We start from the raw sequence: 27,860 nt of genomic DNA, 5'->3' as shown, positions 1-27,860 counted from the left end.
TTGCCTGCTCATGAGGATAGAGGGACACAGGAGGATACTAACTGACCACTCAGGCCTGGGGGCCCACTACCTTAGTGAATTTACTTCATTTGGGCCACCATTCTAGACTGAAACACTTGCTTTTGACAAGGCCCAGAGAAAACTCAGTTTCTCAGAATAAACATGAACCATGCAAGTTTTTGAGAGGATGATTATATTCCTGTTTCCTCAAGAACTGTAACTTAACTTGGGACCAGCTGTTGGTGTCACAGAGACCATGGCATCCACACTCATAGGATATATAGCAGGCAGAATTGAGGGGTGGTTGTATAACTTCAGTGTTTAAAGGCATCAGGGTCTGGTGAGAGCCCTCCGCATATAACTGGTTCAGTCTGTAGGCTAGGGCAGCCTCTCTGTGAGCAAGCTCAAAGGGTTTCCTGTTATCTTTGCATTAGACACTCCTTTTCCTGTCTTCTATCCTGAATGTCCCCTGTCAGATGGAAAATTCTTGCTCTCATCATATGAGAACCATTGGCTAGATTTCTAGTCATCCAATTCTTCATTCAGCATATTTCTTGCATGATCACCACTTGCCATGTTCCTGTTCTTCCTGCCTCAAGGCCAGGAAACATTTTTGAATAATTCTGATCTCCTCTTTTCCATGTTGATATTAATTCTGACGTACCTTGATGAAACTCTTCAGTATTATCTCACTTCCATTTTTTAAAGGCTATTGGTATATTAAAAAGTGAAGAAATAGCAAAAGAGGGAAATAAAAATTATGATATATTTTAAACATTTACCTTTAAAATATTAATTCTTTTTAAACATGCACAGAATATAAAACCATATGTATAACTTCATTTGGAGATGATGGCACAAGTCCGAATATGAGGTGCTCTGTCAGAGTGAGGTCTGTGACCAATGAGCCTCTGTCCTTGTCCCTCATGAGATGTGCCCACTTGCTCATGCCTTCATGGGCTCCTCTTGGCTGCATGTTCCAAGCTTTCCTGAAGTTTTCCTGTCAGGTTCTGTCTTTGGCTCCCTGGTGAGTGCTATACAAGGTAATTCTGTTGGTCAGTTCAGTTATGAGTACCTACTACTTACAGGGCACCATGCCATGCTGGGGCTACAAAGATGAACAGTCTTTGCCCTCAAGGAACTTACCATCAACTGGGGGAGGGGCCATATAAGCAGACTATTCCAACGAGATGCAGTGATAAGTGGGACCACAGATGAGGGGCACTTAGCCCAGTTTGGAGATTTGGGGAAGGGTTCCTGGAGGAGTTAATGCCCAAGCTAAGTCCTGAAAGATTAGCCATCTTGGGCAAAGGCGTTGAGGCTTAAAACGACATGGTTTGAAGGGGTAACTGCAAATGGTCCAGTGTTACATAAAGCGGGAGGGGAACAGTGGAGTTGGAGGAGGGAGGGGCTAGGTTCCAGATGGCTTTGAACGCCCTAACTGGGCGCTTGGGCCTCATCTGCTGCAGTAGTTTTCTAACAAAGTCTTAGCCTGAGGAGATTTGTGATCTGGATTGATCACTCTAGCAGCAGTGTGAAGGATGGATTTGGGGAGGGCAGTTCTTAGGGCAGAGGAGAGATCAAGGTAGTAGCATTTAGAATAGAAAGGAGAAGGTTATTTAGTAACTATTGGTAGAGTTGACAGAATTTGGTGACTAATTGGATGTGGGGAGTGAGAAGAAAGAATGACTCAGAGGTTTCTGGTTTCGGAAACTGGGTAGACCAGAAAACAAAATGCCTACAGAGGAACAGGTCTGTGTACTCCTTGTAGGAGTGTCTAATGCAAAGAGAATGAGTTCCTTGTTTCCAAGAATCCTTGTCTAGCATGGTGCCTTGTACTCAATGGGTATTTAGCAAATAATAGACTTTTTTCTTAAACCTTTAGTGCCTTCCCAATGTTCTTAGCAGATTTGGCATATATCATAAGGTGTGTATGTATTTAGTATTACACCCAAGAGCCTGCACATTTGTGAGCATGATCTGGCTCCATCTTGGCTTCAGTTCTAACTATCTCAGACTGTACCCCTATTGCTCATCATACTCTGTGTCCTTTCTGACGTTGTATTCTTTAAGCCCTTTCCTCTGTCTGAAATGCTCTTTTCTCAGTTCTTAACATGTGGGGCTTATTTTCATTCTTTAGATCTGAGCTCAGAGGTCACCTGCTTAGAGACCCCTTCTCCATCACTTTACTAGTGATTGTCTCTCAGCTCTAAATCCACCATTGTGTTCTGCATGGTGGTGCTGGGGCTGGAACTCTGCAAACGGTGTCTTTCACCAGCTGGCTTCCTGTTACGTTCAACGATAAGTTGCATTAGACTACAGGGAGCTTGGAAAGCATAGGGAGGGAAGAAGGAACTTGTGCTTCTTCCTGTTCCCTTTGTGTTTCTGTCAGTGTTGCCCTGGAAACAGCAACTGGTTCTAGCCTCCATTTTTTTTTTTTTTCCCCACTCAGAATTAGCAGCTGGGCAGTGCCTTCTCCTTAAAGGGTTGAGTCCTAGCTCCAAAGGGTCTGACCTCTGAACGTCTAGATTCTGATTACTCTTCCTCCTGCCTCCCAGACCCAGCTGTGATAGTTGCTTCCTGTAGTTATTCCTCTGACATCTTAATGTTTCCTTCGTGCTTTTCCAGGTCTCTAACACTTATTTAACTTATTCGTACAGTGAAGTCTCAATAGTCTTTTTTATTAATGGATGCACCCTGACTCAAGTCTTTTTTATTAATGGCTGCACCCTGACACAACAACTTAATATGATCTAGGCCTCCACTCAGTTACTCTCTAATATATCACTGGATTTTCTTCATAGACTTTTCATAATCTATATTTCAAATAATTTTTTTTCTCAAAATCTATGTCCTCCACTTGGATATCAGAGTCTTTGTCTCATTCATCACTGTAACCTCAGTGCCCAGCATGGAGCCTGCATACTGTAGGGACTTAATAAATGCTTGTTAAATAAATTATTGAGTTATTGCAAAAATACTTCATGAGACATATTGGTAGCTGACCATAGAAAATGGCCCAAGTTGAACAATTCTTTAACCTTTTGGCTCTAGGCCAAGTTATTGATGAACATTGTAAAAATGTAATTCTCTGTTATAGAGTGCAGCTTAATACTTCTTATAAGCATGTTAGAATGCAATGCATTATTTAACTTAGATCCATCATCATTGGAATAACAAGACACATAGTTTATTTGCTTTGAATCCTGTATTTACACAAATGTCCACTTTCTATATTTGGGAATAATAAAGACTTACCTTGTTATGTAGAGTTTCATGAAGATCAAGAGTTGGTTGTGGGTTAGATCCACAAAGTTTTGTTAATTAGCAAATAATTTTAAAAATGAAAGCCATCCAAAGAATCCACTTGTAACATACAACATCATTTAATAGCATTTACTTGGCACACTTACTCTGCTTATGTTCTTTTTCTCATTGTGTGATATGGTTTGAAACAACTAAAACACAGAACCAAAAAAGTAGGTTAAAAAGGAACTGCTTGACTTTCACATAGTTAGAAGCAAGAATCTGAAGGTTTCATCTATAGTCTTTTACTTAAGTATCAACTAAGACAAAAAATTGTAATATATCATATATGTGTAATTCTAAAATAACTAGGTCAAATAAATGCAAATAGATTAAATGGCATCAACTTCCATTGTGCCAAGTAGAACCATTTCATTGAATCTTAAATTCCCCTTGTATCTACTTCAGATGTATTCATATTTTTTTATCTCTTTTCTAACTCAGAAGGAAAAAATGTTCCATTTCTTCTCTAGGTTAATTAGGCCCCCAGCATATCCTTAAATCCAGCCCTTCCTTTATCTTCTTTTTCCATCTGGCACCTTACTCTTGCATTTTTAATATGCCCACTACTGTTTTCCTTCTTTCTCAAAACTCACAGATAAAAATCTTTCTTCCACCTTGTTATCAGTTTAAGCTACCATCCTGTATCTATCTTTTCTCATGTACAAGTTCCAAATAATCTATATTCAACTCTATTTTGCAACCTGGCTTTTGCCCTCAACCCACTATTGAAATTGCACTCTTGCAGCTCACAAATGATTGCCTAGTCAGCAAATCATTTTGAGCCTTCATGCTTGACTTTTTTTTTTTTTTTTTTTTGTGGTTGATTACCCTTCCTTCTGGAAACTCTCCTTGGTTTGGGGACATTTAATTACTTGGTTTCTTTTCCACAAACGTCTTTTTCTTTCATTCTATTCATGATCTTTTTTCTCCAACACTTCAAAATAAGGTGCTCCCCAAGGCCCTGTCCTCTTCTCCTATTAATCTTTCCCATCCACCCTTATATTTTAAATATCACTACCATGTGAATGATCCCCAAGGTTATATCCAGCCAGTATCTCTTTTGTGAAATCCTAACCTACACTTTTAAATGCCAACAGGACATATCTACCTTAGTATTCTTCTGGCATCTCAAACACCTATCCAAACCCATCATCTCCTCCACAAAATTCATTTCTTGCTAATGGTTTAACATTTTCTCTGTCAGCTAAGGCCAAAGAGTTTGATTCATCTCTTACTCCAATACCTTCCTTTTCAGAATTTGAAATCAGTCATAAAACTCTTTCCATTCTTTATGTCCAGAGGCACATTCATCTATCATGATCTTTCCGCCACTATCACTTGCACCACTAATGTGAAGGCTGTCATCACCCCCCCAGAGGCAGCACCGGATCACTTCCTACCTGGTGTCTCACTCCAGTTCCCTCTAGGCCAATCCATCCTCCTTGGTGCTGCCAGACCTTTTCCTAAAAAGACAGTTCTGATACTAACACTTCCCTGATCAGGAGTCTCTAAACAGTTTTATATCTCTAGAATAAATCTAGACTTCTCAACCTGGCGTTTAAGAACTTCTTACTTTGGGCCTCAAACATGTAATGTATTTTTTGGTCTTACAAATATATCAGTTTTCTGTTTCTGTAGTTTGATGTTTAAGAGTATGGACTCTAAAGCCAGATTGTTAAGTGTGAATCCTGGTTCCTTCTCTAACTAGCTGTGTGACCATGGACAATTTTCTTAATTTCTCTGTGCCTCAGTTTCCTCATCTGTAATATAAAAATAACAACCCTATTATTGTTGTTGTGAAAATTAAACATATGAAAAGTGCTTAGAAAGTGCCTGGCATAGAGGTGCCTGGGTGGCTCAGTTGGTTAAGTGTCTGACTCTTGATATCCACTCAGGTCATGATCTTGGGGTCATGAGATTAAGCACTGCATTGGGCTCCGTGCTGAGAGTGGAGTCTACTTGGGATTCTCTCTCTCATGAAAAAAAAAAAAAAAGCACCTGGCATATAATAAGCTCTATACTATCTGTTTCACTGAACAAATATTTACTGATGCCTATACATATGTATATCTATCAGGAACTCTTCAAAGGACCTGGGGGTAATATCAATGAACAAAATAAACAAATCTTTGCCATGTGGATCTTACATTCCATAATAAAAATAATTATTTTTAATTGTCCATAATCCTCTGTTTCTGGAATACCCTTCCTCCTGCATCATCATCATCGTCGTTAAAATTCTACTCTTCCTTCAAGAGCCACCAAAATCCCATCTTGCCCCTTGAAATCTTACCTTGTAGGAAGTTCTCACTTGAACTCTTCCAACTCTTTAAATCTGAATTATAGCATTTATCACATTCTATACACTCTACCATGTATTATCAAATATCATGTATATTAAATATTATAGTTATTTGTACATTTTTGTCATTTCCCTTGATGGAATATAATGTCAGCTGTTATCCCTATACATCTTTTAAACAGTAGTATGATGTACCTTGTACCCAAGCACACAGTAGATACTTAATAAATGTTTCTTCAATGAATATAGGTAAAGAACACTTTGCATGATCTTTCATTTAATTTCTATTAATTAACCTTATGTTCTTTAACTGAAAATATAAAAGACTTAAAATATAGATCATTTTATTTTCAACTCTGGAAATATCAAATATCAGTATCAAATTTTTCTTGTTTACTACTTGGCTTTATTCATCACCATCATTTGACACCTTGTTCACTAGTAGCCCAATTTTTGTTGTTTGCTTTGCTAAGTATACCCTACAGCATATTTAATATCCCTTGTTACCACCACTTAGAAAGTGCCTCTAAGTTTTTATTACTGGAGCCATGTGGATAGAGTTTATTTTGTTTGTATATTTTCTATATGTAGCACTGATTTTTCCCATTTCTCACTTCCTTCCTAACATGATAAAAAAAACTTCCAGTTACTCACTAGCAATTTTCTGGTTCATTACTTACTCTTTTTCTCCATTCCAAGGAACTGTAGATGTTTGAAATTTGTTTTTATTGCATCTTTAATAAGAAATTAGTTTTTTCCTCTGTATCGTTTCTTCCCCCTAAATTTGCTTGCCATTCTCTAGCTATGACTGAAAAGACCAGACCAACTGTAGGTTTTCTTGTATTTTCTAATTTGTATTTTTGCAATGCTGTAGTAAAATACCGAGATATAACACATTTTCAATCACCTTTATACCATTTACCCTTGCCACATCATCTTAACTATTCCTTTTGTCCAAGCAGAACCTCATTAAAATGGCTTGACAATCTTCTCTTTTTTAATAACAAGACCAATACAATAGATTTTTAAATAATGATCAAGGATTTTTTTTTTATTCATTAAGTTTCAGTATCATTACAGAAAATGTTATGGTACAGAGTTGTTTAACATTTTTTCTTTGCTCTTGATTTCCACATGAATGCTGGTAACACTAATATCTGTACAAGATCAGTCTTTGATTTTATTTTTTGTTCTGTACAATTTTAAATGTATTGGTTAAAAAGGCTGTCAGCACTTAAGGAAGCATTTTTCCCCCCAGTTTGTTTATTCAAATAAAAGGTATCCAGTTACTGCCGAAGAGTACTGTGCCTCGAGGCTACTGGGGAGGGGCCTCCCGGATGCTCTGCGGGGTAGGGTTCTCCCTGAGGCAGGGCAGGGCCTCCCCACCCAGTCACTCTTCAGTTGGCACTGTGCACATAAACACGAGATACATGATAAAGAACAAGCAAAAGCTCTCTGAAAAACGGTTATGAAGCATACTAAGAAGGGAAATCCAAGTGTTGCCTACACTAGTATAAATAAGCAGACAGCCTTGATTAAGAGCATAATTAGTTGTATTTTAAAGATGAGAAAAACACAAGTTCTGCAGGCACCTACTGCTGTCTACTAAAAGCTATCGCTATCAGACCTAGCATTGAACACACAAAGCAATTTGCAAGAAAGGAAAAATTTGCTTTGATATAATCAGAATAGAGTTGTCTGTTAAGATTTATCTTTAGGTGTTTTTTTCTTTAAAAGGTGTATTTAAATTCTTTTGAAATATAGTTCAAGATGTTGACTATACAGATCAACTTTTATCCAGATCAGAAAAACTAGCTGTGCCGTTGCATATTACAGGATACAGTCAATGATATGTGGACATGCATCAAAGCTTTCTCGCTCTGGTGACCATCATAGCCGTCCAATGACCATGACGTCCACCACCTCGCCCTTGTGGAGCTCCACATACTGCTCTGTCTTTGGAGGTAGCATCAGCAACCCGTTCGCACTGCGCATGCTCATCAGACGGCTGCTCATCTGATTACCTAGAAAGAAATATCTCACTGTAGCAGCAACATCACAGTGCATACATTTGGAGCCCTTACAGTTCTTTTCAAAGTAAACACCAACGAACAGAAACACAGGTCTTCGAGAGGAAGAGAGAAGACGAGGCTTCCCTGTCCCTTTTCCAGGTAGCCTTGCTACTGTATCCTACTCCTTTCTCACTAAACTTTGAAAATAAACATGAGAAATTATTGCTCCAAAGAATAAAACAGGATTTTATAGCATTATGCAAAATGCCACAGAATTTCTCAGTTCAGGCGAAAATGTTATGTTTGTCTGAAAAGAGAGGTTTTTAAAACTTATTTTTTAAAAGACAATTACCATTTCTTTAGTGTTTACTAAGTGCCGGTCAGCACAGCGGGTAATTTCCTTAACTACCTTATTTAATTTGTACAAGATTCAAAAGAGGTTAGGTAACTTGCCTATGGTCCTACTAATTTGAATGCAGGTCCGGAGGAAACACTGCCTATGTATTCAGTCACTATGTTAACTGATGTTTGTACTTGATAGGACCTTGTTTAAAGGGTGATACAGCTTTTCTGGAGACACACCAAAAGTTAGGTAAATATGACTAGAATACTTGGGGATAAAAGTTTAAAGTCTAGAGAAGGTAACTATAGAACTCTTGAGTTATCAATATTGATTTCTCAGTCCTTAAACTTTACCAATATCTAAGGTATAGTAGAGGCTACAGAGAATCACATTATAATTGAGCTTGAATCTCACATTACAGGGTAGCATGGTCATAGTACCTTCTACAACCAAAGTTTTATACTCAGGACTTAGAGGTTGAACATATAGATAAAAATCTTCTGTAATTCTAGAACTGTATTTCAAAAGTTTATCTAGAAAATATGGTTCCATGGAATAAGTAAACCTTTATTAAAAAATTTGTTTTTACTCTTGTTTTCTTCTTATGCTGTACTGTTTGGAAATAATTTATCTCATCTAATCTTTCAAAAAGGACAATGAAGAACAATTACAAAATTAGGTGTACCCAAGGAAGGAGGTTATACATAAGTTTTGTGTTTTAACAGGATATATGCATAGAAATACCCACTGGTATGAATGACTAACCTGTACTCTGTGCCCAAGGCAGTGGTTCTTGGTGATGCCAAGTCAATATACACCGATGGTATTCTGGGCGAGGATCCAGTTTTACATCACATGATAACTATAGAATGCAGAGTAAATGAAAACAAACTCGATCACCTGATCATCTCTTAAAACTACAGGGTGGTGGAAGTTGTGCAAGGAATAAAGTGGACATGAAAAATGTCCTGGCATTCTGCTGTTTCCACCACTGCCACCTTAAGTCCCTAATATAGGAAGTCCAGAGGTTGGGTTGCTCTGGTGAAAAAGAAAAGGAGGCTAAGAAGTTGGTATTCATAGTGGGGAAAAGGGCAGATGAAAAAGATAAGATTTATCTTTGAAGTCTAATTTTATGGGTTGATAGTACAGATACCTCTGACCTATGAATTGAGAAATCAAAGCACATTTTTTTAAACACTGAAAATAAAAGAAATAGAACTAAACAAACAAATAAGCTCAATATCCATTTATATGTCTGTCAATCTGTCTGTCCATCCAACCAATAAATATTTACTGAGACACTCTTTAGCTACCCATTCATATACCTACCTTTAACATAAAAGGGTTAGTTACTTTCTCTTAAATATCCCCCTAGTGTCCCAATATAGTCCTAAAAATATACCATTTTTGTTTAGCACATCACTGGTATTAAAAGAATTCCTCTGAATGAGTCTTTGCTGGGCATCTTTCATATCTTTCCAATAAGGATAAAATCCTTTCTAACATAGCAACTGCAGTTTACACACAAAATATGGAATGACTAATCAACCTTTAACCTAGAGCCATTAAAATAAATCTATTTCATTAAATTCATCCTGAAATCCAATAAATTAAAGTGATAATGTGTTGGTAGCAGGTGCCTAGGAGGTATTCCTTGAACAAGTTTATAGAGCATATAATTATGGACTATAGCCCATCAAAGATTAGTTCAATGTTGGTGAATATAAAACTTGTTCATTTGCCATTAGCAAAATAATCATTTGTTACTCTACCTTAAAATGGTCCAGAAACCCTTTATCCAACTAAAACAGGTATTGCTTAGACCAATGATAAAATTATAACTTGAAGATCCCAGTAATTTTGATGTAGTTAAGTCTATCTCCAATCCATTCTGGTTATGCTGTTTTTAAACATTCTAATTATTCACTCTGACAATTACTGCTTTTCCTCTGGAGTCCCGAATAAAATTCAATTCTAAGGTGTTTTTCTTTTTTTTCTTGTTTAAAAAAGATTTTATTTATTTGAAAGAGAGAGCACAAGCAGGGGGAGAAGCAGGCTTCCTGCTGAGCAGGGAGCCCGATGCGGGACTCAATCCCAGGACCCTGGATCATGACCTGAGCTGAAGGCAGACGCTTAAGGACTGAGCGACCCAGGCACCCCCTATGGTGTTTTTCCTTGATTAAATCACATTCAACTCTATCACTTGATATTGCTTATGTTTATACTCTATTTCATATCTACTGAGGGGTAACTTGCCATTATTTCTAAATTATTGTGCGCTTACTTGACGGCAAAGATGTCTATCAGTCCGTCACTCTGTGTATGGGTGTTCTCCAGCATGAAACTACAACAGCCATTCCCATGGCTGTGTTATTTGCTAAGTGTTTACGCAGATATTTCTGTCGGCAAAGGCACAGATTGGCTGTTGGTAGTTCGGTGGAACAAATATCAGGATGGGATGATATCTGACATCCAGGTTCGACTCCCACTTGTACTGCTAATGGGTGTCTGTATTAGCAAGTTATTTTGCTTTCCTATACCTGTTTGTTCATCTAAAAAATGGGGTTGTTTGTTTTAAAAGAAGGTATTTATTTATGGTAATTAAGAAACAAGAATCAACTGCAGCAAGAGATGAAACTGACTAGATTTTTATGGTATTTTACTAAAATGCAGAATACTTTATTAATCAATATATTTAGTTGTACTGACATTATAATTCTGGCACTTATATAATTATATCACTTAGCTTAAGAAATCACTTACTATGAGTGTCAGTGCTTACAAGAATATGTACCATGAGTAAACACAGACTTTTTTTTTGGTGAAAAAATTGATGTTTCACTTCAATGATTTCTTCTATTCGTTCAAAACTGGAGTGGGCTGTGGACTCAGACTATTTCCTCTGTTTCCTTTTGAATATTTTTCTGACACTCAGTAGTCACTCAAGAGATAAAACCATATTATGTGGTATAATATTACATGGTATGTTCTACATGTAAATGTTTAAGGGAGAAAATCAGAAAAAAAAAGTCAACAGAATGAGATGATAAGCCACAAAATGGGAGAAAATATTTGTAAAAGACATCTAATGGAGGCCTGTTATCCAAAATATACAAAGAATTCTTAAAACTCAATAACAAACAACCTGATTAAAAAATGGGCAAGGGGCACCCGGGTGGCTCAGTCGGTTAAGCAATCAACTCTCGATTTCAGCTCAGGTCATGATCTCAGGGTTGTGAGACTGAGCCCTGCATTGGGCTCTGCACTCAGCAGGGAGTCTGCCTGAGATTCTCTCTTCTCCCTCTCCCCTCCCTCCGCCCCTGTGTGCTCTCTCTAATAAATAAATAAATCTTTAAAAAAAAATGGGTGAAAGACCTCAACAGATAACTCATTAAGGAAGATATAGAGATGGCAAGTAAGCATATTAAAAGATATTCAACATCATATGTCATTAGGGAATTGCAAACTAAAACAATGATATATCATTACCCACCTACCAAAGGCTAAAATGCAAAACTCTGCCCACACCAAATCCTGATGTGGAGGAATTCCTGGTGGGAATGCAAAATCGTACAGCCACTTTGGAAGACTGTTTGGTAGTTTCTTACCAAATTAAACATACCCTTACCATACAATTTAGCAACTGTGCTCCTTGCTATTTACCCAACTAATTCGAAAATTTATGTCCACACAAAAACCTGCACATGGGTTTGTAGCAGCTTTATCCATAATTGTCAAAACCTGGAAGTAATCAAGGTATCCCTCCATAGGTGGATGGATAAATAAATGGTGGTATACCCAGACAATGAATATTATTTAGCACTAGAAAAAATGAGCTATGAATCCATTAAAAGATATGGAAGAAACTTAAATGCATATTGCTAAGGGAAAGGAGTCAATCTGAAAAGGCTACATAATTCTGGGAAAGATAAAACTATGGAGATAGTAAAAAGATCCAGGGTCAGCATGGAGGGAGGGATGAATAGGCAGGGCACAGACAGGTTTTAGGGCAGTGAAACTACTCTGTATGACAAGACAATGGTACATACACATAATTATACATGTGTCAAGACCCTCAGAATATACAACACCAAAAGGGAACCCTTGGTAACCTTGAGTGGTGATAATGTATCAGTGTAGGCTCATCAGTTGTAACTAATGTACCACTTTGGTGCAGATGTCAATAGTGGGAGAAGTTGTGCATGTGTGAGGACAGGGGGTATATGGGAACTCTCTGTACTTTCCACTTAATTTTGCAGTGAACCTAAATCTAAAAAATAAAATTTATTAACTAAAAAAAAAAAGGAGAATATTTTGTTCTTCCTTTTTGTCCTGCCCATCTTATAGAGAAGTGATCTTAAAGAATTCTCAGAGTAAATAATTAATTGCAAATACAGGGCAATAATGTCATCCCTGAGCTGTTAATATGGTATTAAAAGGGCACAAAGAAGCTAAGTAATCAACCGTTCTTAGGGACATTGAGAAAGGCTTCAAGGGGATGCGATATCTGAGTCTTATGACTAGGAATCTTGAAAGCTGAGAAAGGAAATGGTGGTGGTTGGGGAAGAACCTTCTAGAAAAGGGAATAATCACAGGCACAGGCAGGAGATCTCATATCCATTCTGGAAGCAGTAATACATTTAATATGGTGAGAGTGCAGGATGAGATGCAGATGAAGGTGGAAAGGAAAAAAAGGCCTTGGGATGAAGGGCCTCCTTTGTTCATGTGAGAAGTTTGGATTTAATCCTGGGGTCATGGGAAGATGGAAGCATTTTAGCTGGAGATGCTTACATGATTAGAGTTAGAATAGGGGTTTAGGAGGAGGCAAGATTAGAAGAAGGGAAATCGTTAAACAAGTCAAGGGTTATAATCTAGTAAATGTTGGAGCCATCATTCAAAGCCAGGCTTATTTGGTTACATAAGTCAGGGGATATGGATGGTGGAGGCAGCTTTAGGAGAATGGTGAAGATTTGGAAGGCTGTAGTAACTATTGGAAGAAGTTGATCCACAGGATATAAAGGGATCACAAGGGGAATCTGGGTCCCTGCTGAGGTATGTAAATTGGAAGTGATAACGTGAACAGCTGTAGACTCTTCTCTAGTTGTGGCCTAGAAATAAAAGTGAAGGATAAAGAAGGGAGGATTGATCCAAGTTTGTGGATTTTTAGAGTGGGCTATTGTGGAAGGAAGGGGCAAAACAAAGTTGACATGCTTGACATGCTACACCATAGGATTTAGGTTGGATGAGGGAAGTGACAAAGCCTGTGGGGCTTAAGGACTGATGGAAAGGGGTAGAGGTAAAAGGAGTGTTTATACCTTTTCATATCTATGGAGAGCTAACTTGCCCTTGTCCCTAAATTGTATGCCAGAGGTGGTGATTTTGAGATCGAGTACTTCAGGATATTGAAAAGGGATGTATGTGTGAGTTGCTGAAGTAGAAATAAAGGTATTTAGAATTGTGGAAATAAAGCAACTGATGGTAAGAGGTGAGGTAGAGAGGTAGACTATGATTCACTTGCCAAAGATCTGAATGTCTTTGGAAGGTTTGATGGCAGTAATGAGGAAAAAGTGAAAGCTCCAGAAGATTCAGGGGAATAGGTTGGGACTCAAGACTGCATAGATCGGAGAAGAGAGTTTGTGAGAAAACAGATAACCCATGGGGATTCTACTGGGTGAGGGCCCAAAATAACATGCTCAAGGCCTTGGTTGGTCATGGAGGCCTGGACTTTGCTCCAGTCTGGTCAAAGCTTCCAAAGAGTGGTTATGGCAGCTTTACACTAACTTTTTTGATAAGTGCTATGAAGTTATGAGGCACTGATTTCATTAGTCTTCCAGAGAAATCCTTGAGTTTATTTGCCCTGTAAATCATGTGTCTAGAATTTATCATGTAACTTTAAAATCTCTGCACATGGATCAGTTTCAAATTAACTTTTCTAAAATGCTTATAACCTAGTTATATTTTTCATTTCCTAATAAGTTAAAACTGATTTACATTTCTTATAGATCATGGACAGTTCTATAATTTTCAATATCTGTTTTTTAATCCACAGGCCATAATATTCTCATATAACGGGCATCCAATAATATCTTTTTTTTCCACCACCGTATCTTTTGATGATCAATGACTGATCTTGTCACAATAAACATTTCTCTCTACAGTTGCAAATATCTTTTCTCTCTACAGTTGCAATTTTCTTTTTTAAAAAAGATTTTATTTATTTATTTGACAGAGAAAGAGAGAGAGAGAGCACAAGCAGGGGGAGCAGGAGAGGGAGAAGCAGGCTCCCCACTGAGCAGGGAGCCTGATGCAGGGCTTGATCCCAGGACTCTGGGATCATGACCTGAGCCAAAGGCAGACGCTTAACTGACTGAGCCACCCAGACGCCTTAGCAATTTTCGAACAAAATAAGCATTTTGTTAAAATGCTTTGTATTTTACTGTTTATGACATCAGACAGAAAGCATTCACCATGTTCTTATACCATGAGGTCAGTAATCTGAAGAGAAGAGGTAAGATGGACAAATTAGAGTAGTCCAGTAGAGTTCAACATGCCCACACTCTCCAGGACATGCTGACCTGATCCCATGGGAGATGAAAATATTTTCCCTTTGCCTTCTCTTAATCACTACCTGAGGTGGGCTATTAATACTAATAGGAGTTATCTTAGGTATGTTTCTAGAGAAAAAAGTTGACAACAAGGGGCAGTAGAGGGTACTTTGGTGGGATATTAAGGAAACACAAAAGGATATCCTTTTGTAGAAACATTAGGTTAATAATTCAGTGAATTAAGATGATGTCTCTGATTGTCTACTGAAAACCAGAAGTATTTCAACTTCAACCATAACTGACCAAGGACATAGGGCAAGTGTTTATTCTAAATTGATGTTTGTCAGAACGCATCGATATAAAAGGATGACATTTTTTTGTGTGTGCTGACCTTTTAAAAGAACGCAGCATTGCCCTAACCATAGGCCAGCTGCATCAAATCCAGCACTGTGAGTTACTGACACCAGCATTTAACAACCATCTCACTTACCGAAAGCAGTAAGGATTGGGAGAGGCTGTGATTACGGCACCATTTTGGAGAACAGTAATCAGTGGTGTCTGTAAGCTGCGTATTGGCTGGTCAGAAAATTGAGAGAATAGGCTTTCCCTTGTTTCAAGAAAGTGAATAAAGTTATGTTCTAAAAGTGGCAGTTATGTCAGGAAAGGTGTGGGGAGGACTTTAAGAGTTAAAAACAAAAGAAGTAAACAGCCAAACACCCTGATGACCCATTCTGACAGTCCCTGTGACACTGCTCTGTGGGAGAAAGGAGTCTGACTGATTCTTAGACCAACTGTCAATTTCATGAGTTGACAGGAATGAGCAGCAGTGTGAGCAATGTACCAAGGATACTGCTCTGTAATTACTGTTGTCAGTAAGGATAGCTCCCACAATGTCAGTTTTAAAGAAAAGATGGTGAATGTTAAAATGAGAAATAAACAAAAAGATTCATAAGAACTCTGCAAAGTCAAAGAGAAGTCCTCTTTTTCTCTCTTATAACAATGTGGATTTTTCTTATTTCCTAAATTTAGCAAATATGAAAATAGTGAGCAAATTCATATTACTGGTTTAGATGTCTAAGCTTTATAACTCCGACCTTCTGATTTGATCAGAATACTTTTTGTTCATTGATAGCTTTTTTCTTCTTTTTCCATTAAATTTAAAATAAGACCACTGCTATGATTATTGAAACAAAAACCCAAAATAATTTGTTTTCAGAAATATCTAGTCAAACTTTTACTAAACTTCTAAGAAAAGGAGGGTATCTCTCCATATACTAGTCTACAAAATCTCAGTATTTAAAAGGTCAATGTTAAGAATATCTGAAGCCTAGATTTTCTTAATGTTTTATCCTATATATTCTCACAGTAATATTTTATTAATATTTCTTCTTCCTCTTCTATGCCTTGTGTTCTTCCTGTCAAGTAATCATAGCATTCTGTCATCTGAATTTATTTCTAAGCTCTTGAAATGTAACAGTTTAGGGATTTGAAAAAAATGGATATATTCATGCAAAAGATTAAATTGGGACTCCTTTTTTTACACAATACACAAAAATCAACTCAAAATGGATTAAGGACTTCTATGTAAAACCTGAAACAGTAAAACTAGAAGAAAATATACAGGAAAAGCTTTTTGATATTGGTCTTGGCAATGATTTCTAAGATTTGACACCAAAAGCACAAGCAACAAAATAAAAAATAGACAAGTGGAACTACATCAAACTAAAAAGCTTCTGCACAGCAATGGAAACAACAGTGTGAAAAGGGAACCAAGGGAATGGGAGAAAATATTTCAAACTATCTATCTGATAAGGGGTCTATATCCAAAATATATGAGTCTCTTACAATGCAATAGCAAAAAGACAAATAACCTGATTTAAAAATGGGCAAAGGAGTTGAATAGACATTTCTCTAAAGAAGATATACAAATGGTCACTAGGTATATGAAAGAGCGCTCAACATCACTAATCTCAGGGAAATGCAGATCAAAACCACAATGAGATACCATCTCACAACTGTTAGGATAGCTATTATTAAAAAAACACACAAAAGATAAGTATTGCAAGGATGTAGAGAAACTGAAATACTTATATAATGTTGGTAGGAATGTAGAATGGTTCAGCCACTACTGCTTGGGGGAAACAGAATGAGGTTTCCCCTCAAATTAAAAAGAGAACATATAATAGAGCAATTCTATTTCTGGGTATATATTTTAAAGAACTGAAATCAGGATTTCAAAGAGATATCTATGCCCCCATGTAGCATTATTCACGATAGCCAAGATACGTAAACAACTCAAATGTTCATTGATAGATGAATGGAGAAGGAGAATGTGCTATATTCATACAATGAAATATTATTCAGCTTTAAAAGAAAAATATCCTACCATTTGTGGCAACATGGATAAACCTAGAGTATATTATGCTAAGTGAAATAAACCAGTCACAGAAGGATAAATACTGCATGATTCCAATTTTATGAGGTATCTAAAATAGTCAGTCATAGAAGCATATAAGAGAATGGTGATTGTCAGAGGCTGAGGGGGGGCATTGGGGAGTTGTTGCTCAATGGGTATAAATTTTCTCTTCTGCAAGGTGAATGAGTTCTAGAGATCCTTTGTACAACATAGGACCTATAGTAGACACCATGGTATTCTGCCCTTAAAATATGTTAAGAGGATAGTTCTCATGTTAAGTGTTCATACCACAAAACAAACACATAAAAAACCAAACAAAACCACAAAATAACACAGGAAAATTTATGGAGGCATTGGATATGTTTACTACTTTGACTGTGGTGATGATATGGGCATATGCATATGTCCAATTTCATCAAAATGTTCACATTAAATAGGTGCAATTTTTTTGTATATCATGTGTATCTCAATCAAGCTTTGAAAAAAAGCAATGGCTTGATAGTGTAGGTTATATTGCCAAGAAAATTGTTCATTAGTTATACAGAAAGTGTGTTACATAATCAGCTAAGTAGCAGTAGTAAATCAAATTGAAGTTAGTGTTGGTGGAGAAGGGGACTCTAATTTCTAGGTGACTTTTCCTATAAGCATAATTCCTCAGCCTTAGTTCTCCTTTTCCACACAATGTGCTCACCCTTTCCTCCTGATTCACTTGTTTTCTAGTCCATTGATTGTCTTTTTCTGGACTATTTAAAATTTATGAGTAAGGTCCCAGAAAAAGTGAGCAGACAGCAGTGCTGTCCTGTGTGAGCTTGCACAGGGGAAAGGGAATTCTTGTCCTTCCTTCTGTATAGGTTTAGTTTTAGTGTAGTGCTAGCCTCATTCTATCTACCATTTTATCATTACATATCCACTTTCATATGGATTCTGGCTGGAGAAAATGATTACTTTAGAAGTAGTGGAATAATGTGGGCTGGGAGTAAAAGGGACGCTTTTCCCCTCCATTTTCTATCATGAAGGGGAGAACATAACTACATTTTCCCTCAAAACGATATAAAATTTTAGATGTTTGTTTTGGGCAATTGGGAAATCATATCCTTAATTGTTATTAGGCTTCAGTTTTGGTTCCTGGTCATTTAGATACCATTACCCTGGCTTTGATGATGGTTGGCCGAGGATCCAAGATGCCCTGCATCTTTCTCAGTGCAGGCACAACAAAGAGATTGCAGGTGACCACGGCTGACACAGGATTCCCTGAAAGTCAACCAAACAGTTATTTATAGTATACATATAAAAATTTGCCAAATAATTCTGACTGTCTATACCTTCATTCATCATAAAGAGTGAGGAGACTAACCACTAATCTTCCTCTTCTAAATCCCAAAGGACTCCAGAATAGAGCTACAATCAACCAAAGGCCACAGAGGGTGTAAACATTAGGTCTACCAGTGAAATGCAGAAACTTCTGATTCCCAGAAGCTGTTTACACCATTTATTTCCACTTTCCTGAGAACTATACATTGAAAGCCATTACCAATCTTGATAAATTTTAAAGCAGATTCTACTTGCTATTTTTAAGATGTTTTAAAATTGCCATAGTAATACATGCTCAGGACAAAAACATTTAGAAAATAGGTTAAGCATAAAGAAATGTATCCATAATCTCCTTCATCCAGAAATTTCTTTATATTAAAAAAAACCCTAAATGATTTACGATGCAAAGGACTTGAAGATGAATACTGTTATGGACTGAATTGTGTCCCCTACAAATTCATATGTTGAAGTGTAGCACCCAATATAAACTGTAGATACTAGGGCCTTTAAAGGGGTAATCAAAGTTAAATGAGGTCATAAGGGTGAGGTCCCAATCCAATGAGACTGGTGTCTGTGTAAAAAGAGGGAGAAACACCAGGAGCGCATGTACATAGAAGAAAAGCTATGTGAGGACACAGTGAGAAGGTGGCCATATTCAAGCCAGGAAGAAAGACTCAACAGAAACCAGCTCTGCTGGCATCTTGGTCTTAGACTTTCAGTCTCCAGAACTGTGAAAAAATAAATTTCTGTTGTTTAAGCCATTTGGTCTGTGATATTCTGTTATGGCAGTCTTAGCAGACTAATAGAAATACCAAGTTCTTTTAAAGTTATAAGAAAAATTTGGGGTGCCTGGGTGGTGCAATCGGTTAAGCGTCTGACTCTTTGTTTTGGCTCAGGTTGTGATCTCAGGGTTGTGGGATTGAGCCCCACATCTGGCTGTGTGCTCAGTGTGGAGTCTGCTTGAGACTCTCTCTCCCTCTCCCTCTGCCCCTCCCTGGCCCCTGCTCTTTCTCTCTCTCAAATAAATAAATAAATCTTAAAAAGTTATAAGAAAAATTTGAGGAATTCAGTTGTATCTTTCCAAGAAGAAAGTGTCATGTGGGCTGGGACTGTCATGCACTTTGAAGGAAGGAAAGGTAGGCTATGAAAAAAATGACTGTGCTGAGAATCACAGATTTAGTTTCTTGTGTGGTATTGTTAACTAAACAAACTGAGCAACGCTTTTTTGTTCAGGGTGAGTTCCAAATCTTTCTGAATCTAGTTTTACTCTTCTACAAAATGAAAGGTTTAGACTATATGATTCTCAATATCCCTCCTGGGTCTAAAATTCAAATTTTATTAATACTAATACTTTTATACAGTGCTGTTGAACATGTATGTATACACTGGGGGTGGGAGACGGACTAGTAGATTTTTAGATTCCCTTGGCCTGGCTATGTGCTGTTAATTGCATTATCAAAGTAAAAGGCAATGGTTAGTTTAGCCTATTATTAGCTAAAACCATACCTTTAATTTTCTTCTACCTACAAAAGTAGTTAAGAATAGATTTTTTTTTAAGTTGTAAAAAGTGATGAGTAATAATGATTTCAATAGAAAAACAAGTTCAACAGCACAGCAGACTCTTAATGAAAATTAATTGCTTTTCTCTTGTCTCAAAATACATAGATGAAAATTTTTCTGGAAAAGCAAAAAACAAAACAAAAAAAGCTATTGTTTAGCAATGATTACCGGCATTCCTATAATGCTATTGCCTTATAAAATTATTCTATTAAAAATGAATTGCAAGCAATTGCAAATAGTAGTTATTTTGTGCTGGGGGAAGGGATTATGGATGATATTTCTTAATGTTTACCTGTATTTTCTAATGTTTTTATAGTGAATATGTTATTATAGTAATTTTAAAAGTTAAAAAAATTGCAAGTAGATACATAAATCTTTTAAACTGCTTTAAAAGTTATCAAGATTAATAATGGCTTTAAATGTGTACCCTTCAGGAAAGCAGAAATATAATGATGAATTTTAAAATCCTTTTAAAAGGAACCACTTTACTGGTTCCACAATCTGAACATCTGGGTTGTTGCTGCCCTCTTTTGGTTCATTCAGGCTGGGCAGAGAAAATTGCAAGTGAAAGTAGCAATTTGAAAATAGGTTATTTAATTATCACTTTTTGGCAGATCAAGTTTAAAAGTAATGGCAAAATAGGCTCCCACTGTAACATTCTTTGTCTGTAGGTCAAGTCATATCTTCTGAAGACAAAGTAAACAGTCTTTTGTAGGCAAAATGAAGCCAGGAAGAGGATCACATTTTTTTTTCAGAGTATCTAACTATACATATGTTAAAGGCCCTAATAAAGGCCCCAAGGAGTTCCATAGACACATTTTGAGGACTACTTTACTTACCTGTCTTCTCTCTTAAAATTTCCTATAGGATAGAAATCTAATCTCTTTTATGCTTATACATAGGAGCTTTAAAAATGCTTTCAACATTCAAAACTCAAAAAAATGCTTTTCAAAATTTTCTGCTACCTTCGTTTCTTTATACTCTATTTTGAGATTTAGTTAATATAAAAAGCAGATAAATATCCCAAAGCCACAAGATTTGTGCTCCTGAAAGGAATAAGCAGGTTACTTTCTGAAGGAATCTGTGCCAAGAAATAGAGAATGGGACACTGCTACAGATCAGAGCATAATTTCAAAAGCTGAAAAAATAACAAGTAGACATACAAAACTCCTAAACTGCTTTAGAATTTATCAAGATTGGTAATGACTTTAAAAGCATGCCTTTAACTGCAAGGCAAACATCAATAAAAATTGAAACTGAAAGTCTTTATAAGTGGAACTACTTTGCTTTTTCTACAATTTGAACATAAGAGTTTCTGCTCACATGGGAGCAAGCATGAGGACAGTGATGTGGTCAGACTGATGATGGCTGGGGTTTGGCTGAGAAGCACCAGCACTAGTAGTCCCTCCTTCTGTATTGCCCCCCATCTCCTGGCCCCAGTCCAAATCTGGCAAGGACCAAAGGCAGCTTTGTATTTTTTTGTTATAGCATTTACTTGCATGGTTGATTCAAGGCCCTTTCGAACTTTGAACACAATACTGGTACTATGGGAGGTGATTAGACTACTACCTTTGACCGATTTTCTATAAGGAAAAGCAGGTACCCCAGAAAGATTTAGTGACAGCTAACATTTGATTATCATCTTAGGGTTTGGAATATGCTTTGAAAGATACTATCTAATTTGACCTTTACACCAATTGTACAAAGTAGATTTTAGGTCCATTTTACAGATGAAGAAATAGCTTTGAAGAGGTTAAGTGATTTGTCCAAGGTCATGCTTTATGAGCCCAGGTCTTTCAGATTCCAAATCAAGTGCTCTATTAGGGATTCAAAAAGATTTTGATCATTTTTCCAGAAAAAGCAAAAGAAACTATTTCAATTATTCTTACCTGGTAGTGCAAAGATTATTTTTCTTACACCATCAATATCCAAAGTCGCAAATGTTGTTGGCAGGCTAGAGAATAAAAGACGTTGTTAGTGACTGCTAAGTAATATGACAAGTAAATTAAGTACTCCAGCTTTCTCGCTATGTGGCTCTTCATATAGAATATTTATCCTATAAAAATACTTTTTTTTTCTGTTGACTCTTCCTTAAACCTTTATACCATGAAGTTTCAAGAGCATTTAAATTAATATGTTTTTGGTATCTTCCGTTTTCAAGTAACCAAACTTCTTGGTTTTCTGCAGCTTGCTTTTTCCCCCCTCCTACCTGCTAGTGCCAGAGAAATGTAACTCAAATCCTGGAGTTTCTCCACCCCTCTAGTTAATAATGTCCATATTATTTTTGCTGGAGATTTACAACAATCATTCTTATTATCAGAAGACTAGCTGGTAATACATGTCTATCAGATAAATGCCTGCTGTTCAACCTGAGTAGTCTTCAACCCTTTAAAGCTATACTCAGCAATAAACATAAAAATGGCCTCCTATAAGGGAATTTTTTGAAATGTCAAAATAAAATACCATGACTAGAACAAAATTAAAGCAACAGTAATTTAAAATATTTTCCAATTATACTTCCTCAAGATTCTGACATGAATCTTATCTAACATGAATCCTTATAATGGAGGGGGTGTGGGAAGGGATGAGTGTGAGTGGCACAGAGTAGGTGGGCAGTCAAGAATAGTGATTTTTTTTCTATTGACTATGTTTTATATGAACTTCCAGCTAAAAATTTCATTATATTAATGAAACTTGAGCATTACAGAATCCCTAGGGAACGATAAAATTTCCATGTAGTTGAAAAATTATCTTTTTAAGTGCCTAAATTGTTTTTATTTTATTATTTTTGCAGCTTGTCTTTCAAAAATGGACCACTCATTACCTTTTGCAATAATACGATGAACATTAACTCTTTTTTTGATGACTTAAAACCATCATTAAGTTTTTTGGTGTTTTTTTTTTTTTTTTTTTTTTTAGAGAGAAAATGGGTGGGGGGTGGGCAAAGGGAGAGGGAGAGAGAGAATCTTAAGCAGACTCCACATCCAGCATGTAAGCCTGAGGTGGGGCGCAATTTCACAACCCCAAGATCATGGCCTGGACCAAAATCAAGAGTCAGAGGCTTACCTGACTGAACCTCCCAGGAACCCCCATCATTATTAACTTATTCTACTCTGCTATACTACAGTGATGTTGGGTCACAAGGGTATATTATGTATTGTTTTTACCTATAAACCATAACTCCACACCACACACTGTGCTTCTTTTCTTTTTTTCCCCCTAGTTTTTTTCTGTAGCTCCCCTTAATGTTAGACTCCGTCATCTTGGCCCTTAAAACTGGCTTTAGGGGGCGCCTGGGTGGCTCAGTCAGTTAAACAGCTTTGATTTTGACTCAGGTCATGATGTCAGCTCAGGTCATGATCTCAGGGTTGTGAGATTGAGTCCCTTGTTGGACTCTGTGCTGGGCATGGAGCCTGCTTAAGATTCTCTCTCTCCCTCTGCCCCTCCCCACACTCCCTCTCTTAAAAAAGAAAAAAAAAAAAGCTAGCTTTAGGTTTGGGAACCAGAGAGTAGTAGTAATAGTTATACTGTCAGAATGATAATAATAATAGAAGTTACTATTTTTAAAGAAACATCTATGCATTATGTCCATTATTTCATTTTAACTCTCACAACAATCCCATGAGGTGACAATTATCATATGTGAGGAAACTGAGACTCAGAGAGATTAAGAAATTTGGTCCAAATCTCTTAGCTACTAGGTGGAGAAACAAAGATTTGAACCCAGATTTCTCTAACTTTATGGCTCATAATTTGATAAGGCTCTTAGAGGGTCTGCTGTGAAGTGTTAGTGGGTGTACTTTGTAACATCTATTTTTGGCTACTCTGAGACCCTTTTTGCTTACTTTATGATTCTTTGCTGTATTTTAGAAAAGCTAGATTAGATTATCATATCAATTTATGAATAAGTTATTTGGCCATGACTGTTACTATGTGATGAAAATAATTTCCAAGATACACTCTTGACAACAGCTATGTTCACTGTAGATGACCCATAAAAATTATGATTGGTAGTCCTGGCTGATAATACTCCAAATGTTTTTTTGAGTACCTCTCTGTCTAAAATGAAAGAGGTTAATTATATTCTTAATGCACTGTATGTGGGAAGAGCAAAGCTAAATTGTTCTTGAGCTTTTTATATTTCTTCTTGTTCTACTATTAAGGAGCAATTACCTTTAAATTCTTCTTATCTTTAGACAAGTATAAATTCTGGCCAAGTAAAGGAAGCCCATTTAAACTTCTAAACCATTTTATTAAAGCAAACTAACACACATAATAAGAGTGAGGAAGGAATGCATTATCCTTTCCTTCTATATTTAAAGCCAATTTAAATCATCTTTTGCATCTTGCAGATAGGTTCTGTGATTTCTCTAAAGGTATTCATTTAAAAAGATTCTATTACAACAATACATTTTATCATGCATTGCTATCATGAGTGTCCTATTGCTAGACTGTGAAGCTTTTGTTTAAGTTTGAGAAAGCCATTTCCTTGGAACCCAACACCTATTGTTCAATTCTCCTCTTGAGATCAGAACATAGTAGCATTTATACAATGACTGAGGTCACAGTGTTACAACTTTAAGGGAGGAGAATAAACATTAGGAACTGATGAGAGCCTTAATAAGTGGTAAGAAATAAACTGAAAATAAAAATAGTACCAAAATTATGCATCACAGGTGCTGAGATTAATTTAAATAATAGATACTACAAATATTTCTCCTCTAATTCTCTCTCTCCTTCTGCCCCCGTCCCTCTTTATTTTTTTTAAAGATTTTATTTATTTATTTGAGAGAATGAGAGAGAGAGAGAGCACATGAGAGGGGGGAGGGTCAGAGGGAGAAGCAGACTCCCTGCTGAGCAGGGAGCCTGATGCAGGACTCGATCCCGGGACTCCAGGATCATGACCTGAGCCGAAGGCAGTCGCTTAACCAACTGAGCCACCCAGGCGCCTTTCCCCCGCCCCTCTTTAAAATAAATAAATAAATCTTAAAAAAAAACAACCCACAAATAATTCTCCTCTACAGGTGAGGGCAACTAATATCAGCTTCTTTTTCACTGCAAAAAGAATAGTCAATTCGATTTTTGAGGTTAATGAGAAGCACATTGACATGCTTTTGGGATATCCTCTTATTCCAATCAAATTAGTACTGCCCATAGGGACAGGAAAAAAAAGCCTGTGCACTCATAGCATAGTAATATTTGCTTAAAACAAAATCTTCTTTTTAAAAAAAAATTTTATTTATTTATTTATTTGAGAGACAGCGAGCAGTGGTGGGGCAGAGAATCTCAAGCAGACTCCCCGCTGAGTGTGGAGCCTGATCCCAAGACCCCGAGATCATGACCTGAGCTGAAATCAAGAGTCAGATGCTTAACTGAGCCACCCAGGTGCTTCAAGACAAAATGTTCTTAATGAGAATGATCCAAATCCAATAGTTTGAATAATAAAAGGGCTTTGTTAGCAGTAGCAATATTGGGAAACTACAGAAATACAATGTCAAGAATCCTAAATTCTATCAAACTGTGGAGAAGATGTTAGGGTTAATCTTAATTTCATACTTAAATGCAAAATCATAGCAGTAAAACCTGATCTCTGTCCTAGACCTGATGAGAGGTACCCAGTAAATCTGGGAGATTAGGAAGGCTGGCTTGACACTTAAAAAAGGTTTCTGGAATTTACTGATGGTTCCCATAGCTCACTCATAACAACTGGTTAGTATCACCTCTCTCTCTCTTCAGATTCACATGAGCACCCATCAGAGTATAGTTCTGAACTAAAGCATTATTTACTGTTGTCCCTGATAGCATGGAGGTGTGTTAGAATTAGAATGCTCACCTACACAGTGAATCCTTTAAATAATGAATGAAAGGTTTATAGAGTAGTAGGGGTCTGAACAGGCAAACTATTGCTTAAAGACATGGCCACACATATTTCAACACCAATGCGTGGCATTCTTTGAGGATTTACAACTGATTACAGAACCTCCATCAGCCCTTTAGGAGATGTGCCAGATCTTGGAATGTAGTTATTTTTCTTTTTCCTGGGAGGTAGTAAGAAACAATATGAAACATTACTTTTGAACTATTTTTGCAAAGGAAAAAAAAAAAAAAAGAATCTGAATGTAATCAAACTTTTAGGTCTAACTTCCAGTCTGTAGAATATACTGGAAAGAGAGAGGAACAAGTTAACCACCACTGCAAGGAAACGATTACTCAAATCCATTCATTAGGACAAATGATGCAGTTTCTTCAAGTCAATGGCATGACAAAAAAAGGAGGTAAATGTTATTATTTAACGGAGATTTAACAACAAATACAGTGAGTGGACATGACTTGAATTCTAATTCAAATAAAACATGTAAGAAGGCATTCTTTTTCTTGACATTTGGGAGAATTTTGAATATGATCAGGGTATCAGATGATATTAAGGTATTCTTATTTATTTTGTTAGGTGAAAAATACCATTGTGATTACACAAGAGAATGCTGCTGTTACTGTTATTATTTCTTGAGATGTATACCAAAATGACATTGTAGAATTTGTTTTAAAACAGTCCAAAACAAACAAACAAAACAAAATAAAAACACTAAACAATCTAGCCCCCTGTCCCCTCAAAAAGGTGAGGGAGGGGACTGATAAAACAGTTATGGAAAGATGTTAATAGTTCCTGAAGCTGGGTGATGGGTACATGGAGGTTTCATTGTACTCCCTACTTTTATGCATTTTGAGAATTTTCTTTTCTTTTTATTTTAAGATATTATTTATTTGAGAGAGAGTGAGAGAGAGAAAGCACTAGAGGAGGAAGGGTCAGAGGGAAAAGCAGACTCCCCACTGAGCAGCGAGCCCGATGTGGGACTCGATTCTGGGACTTGGGATCATGACCTGAGCTGAAGGGAGACGCTTAACTGACTGAGCCACCCAGATGCCCATTTTGAGAATTTTCATACTAAAATGTTTTTAAAACGAGAGAAAGAAGCAGTATGAAGAGAAAGAGAAAAAGAGAAAGAAGGAACTAGACATGGAAACTAAAGAGAGAAAAGGTTTGGAAAGTTGTTTTGCTTCATTTGTAACAAATCCAGCTATTCATAAGGAAGATGAATTCCATTTCAGATAGGAGCTACCCTTGTGCAAGGAATTCTAATAGTATAATATTTCTTTTATTAGAGTAAATAATCCATAATAGAAAATGTAAAAAAGAAAGCATTTAAAACTTTGTTAGTGAAAGCAAGCCAAACCAACCCCATATATGAGATAATAAGATTATTTTCATACCCGGGTTTCATAAAAACCCTGCCAAAATGGATCTGAGCATGAAGATCAATGTCCAGCACCTGCTTGAGATAGTCCTGCAAATATGAAAAACAATCACTTTATTTTCAAACATTCTAATATCAGACTTTCAAAACTTTACATGAAAATAAAACAAATTTATAAGATTGAAATGAAAAGAAACATCTTACTTCAGTGAAGTTGATTTACTTAAGGCAAATTCCTTCATTTCTTCATTCCTATCATTCACTTATTCTTTAATAAATATTTATTGAGTACCTGGTATATGCTGAGTACTAATCTAGGTATAGGGGGATATAGGCTTGAACAAAAGAGACAATGGCCCCGCTTTCATAAAAAATACATTCTAGTAGAAATAGATAATAAACCAAATAATCACATTACTTGATGGGTTATTGTTTCTCTTTTAATACAGAATTTTATGTTTGAGAAAGGATGTTAACAAATAAAAAGCTTAAGAAGTTGTGCTAGTTCAGGGAAGCCCCATGTATGTGTACTACATTATTCTCCTTAATGGACTTAAAGTAATGTACACATTCCTTGAGGAAAGACTTGGGCATTGCCCACGGACTGCCAAATCTAAATAAGTCAACTAAAATAAAAAAATAGGGAGGGAGTTCTAAAATAGAAAGTCAAGGGAGTTTAATTGTCCCAAATTTTTATTCTGCCAACAAAAACAACCAACCTAAAGTTACAACTAATCCACAGTGGTTTCACAAAACCTAACCTTTGGAAATGAAAGACAACATTGCCATGCAGTTGGTTTTATAGACAT

General features: G+C 36.7%; 1 protein-coding gene across 14 annotated transcripts in view; it reads right to left on the bottom strand.

Moving 5' to 3' along the window:
• Nucleotides 1-1,880: 1,880 nt before the first annotated feature.
• GPHN (gephyrin) overlaps nt 1,881-27,860 on the bottom strand; it is a 624,049-nt gene continuing 598,069 nt past the window's right edge. For all 14 annotated transcript variants that reach the window (XM_064571194.1, XM_064571187.1, XM_064571189.1 and 11 more), the window contains 5 exons: nt 27,068-27,141; nt 21,688-21,752; nt 18,075-18,178; nt 8,732-8,828; nt 1,881-7,635 (listed from right to left, as the gene is read on the bottom strand). In XM_064571194.1, coding sequence (XP_064427264.1) covers nt 7,502-7,635; nt 8,732-8,828; nt 18,075-18,178; nt 21,688-21,752; nt 27,068-27,141 — 474 coding nt within the window. In that variant the 3' untranslated portion in view covers nt 1,881-7,501. The remainder of the gene's footprint in view (nt 7,636-8,731; nt 8,829-18,074; nt 18,179-21,687; nt 21,753-27,067; nt 27,142-27,860) is intronic.

This window comes from Mirounga angustirostris, unplaced genomic scaffold (genome assembly GCF_029215605.1).
Source record: "Mirounga angustirostris isolate CCGP_5_RB_7025 unplaced genomic scaffold, mMirAng1.0.hap1 SCAF_9, whole genome shotgun sequence".
Lineage (NCBI taxonomy): Eukaryota > Metazoa > Chordata > Mammalia > Carnivora > Phocidae > Mirounga > Mirounga angustirostris.
Note: the sequence above shows the minus strand (reverse complement) of the source record. Positions and strands in the feature narration are given on the sequence as shown.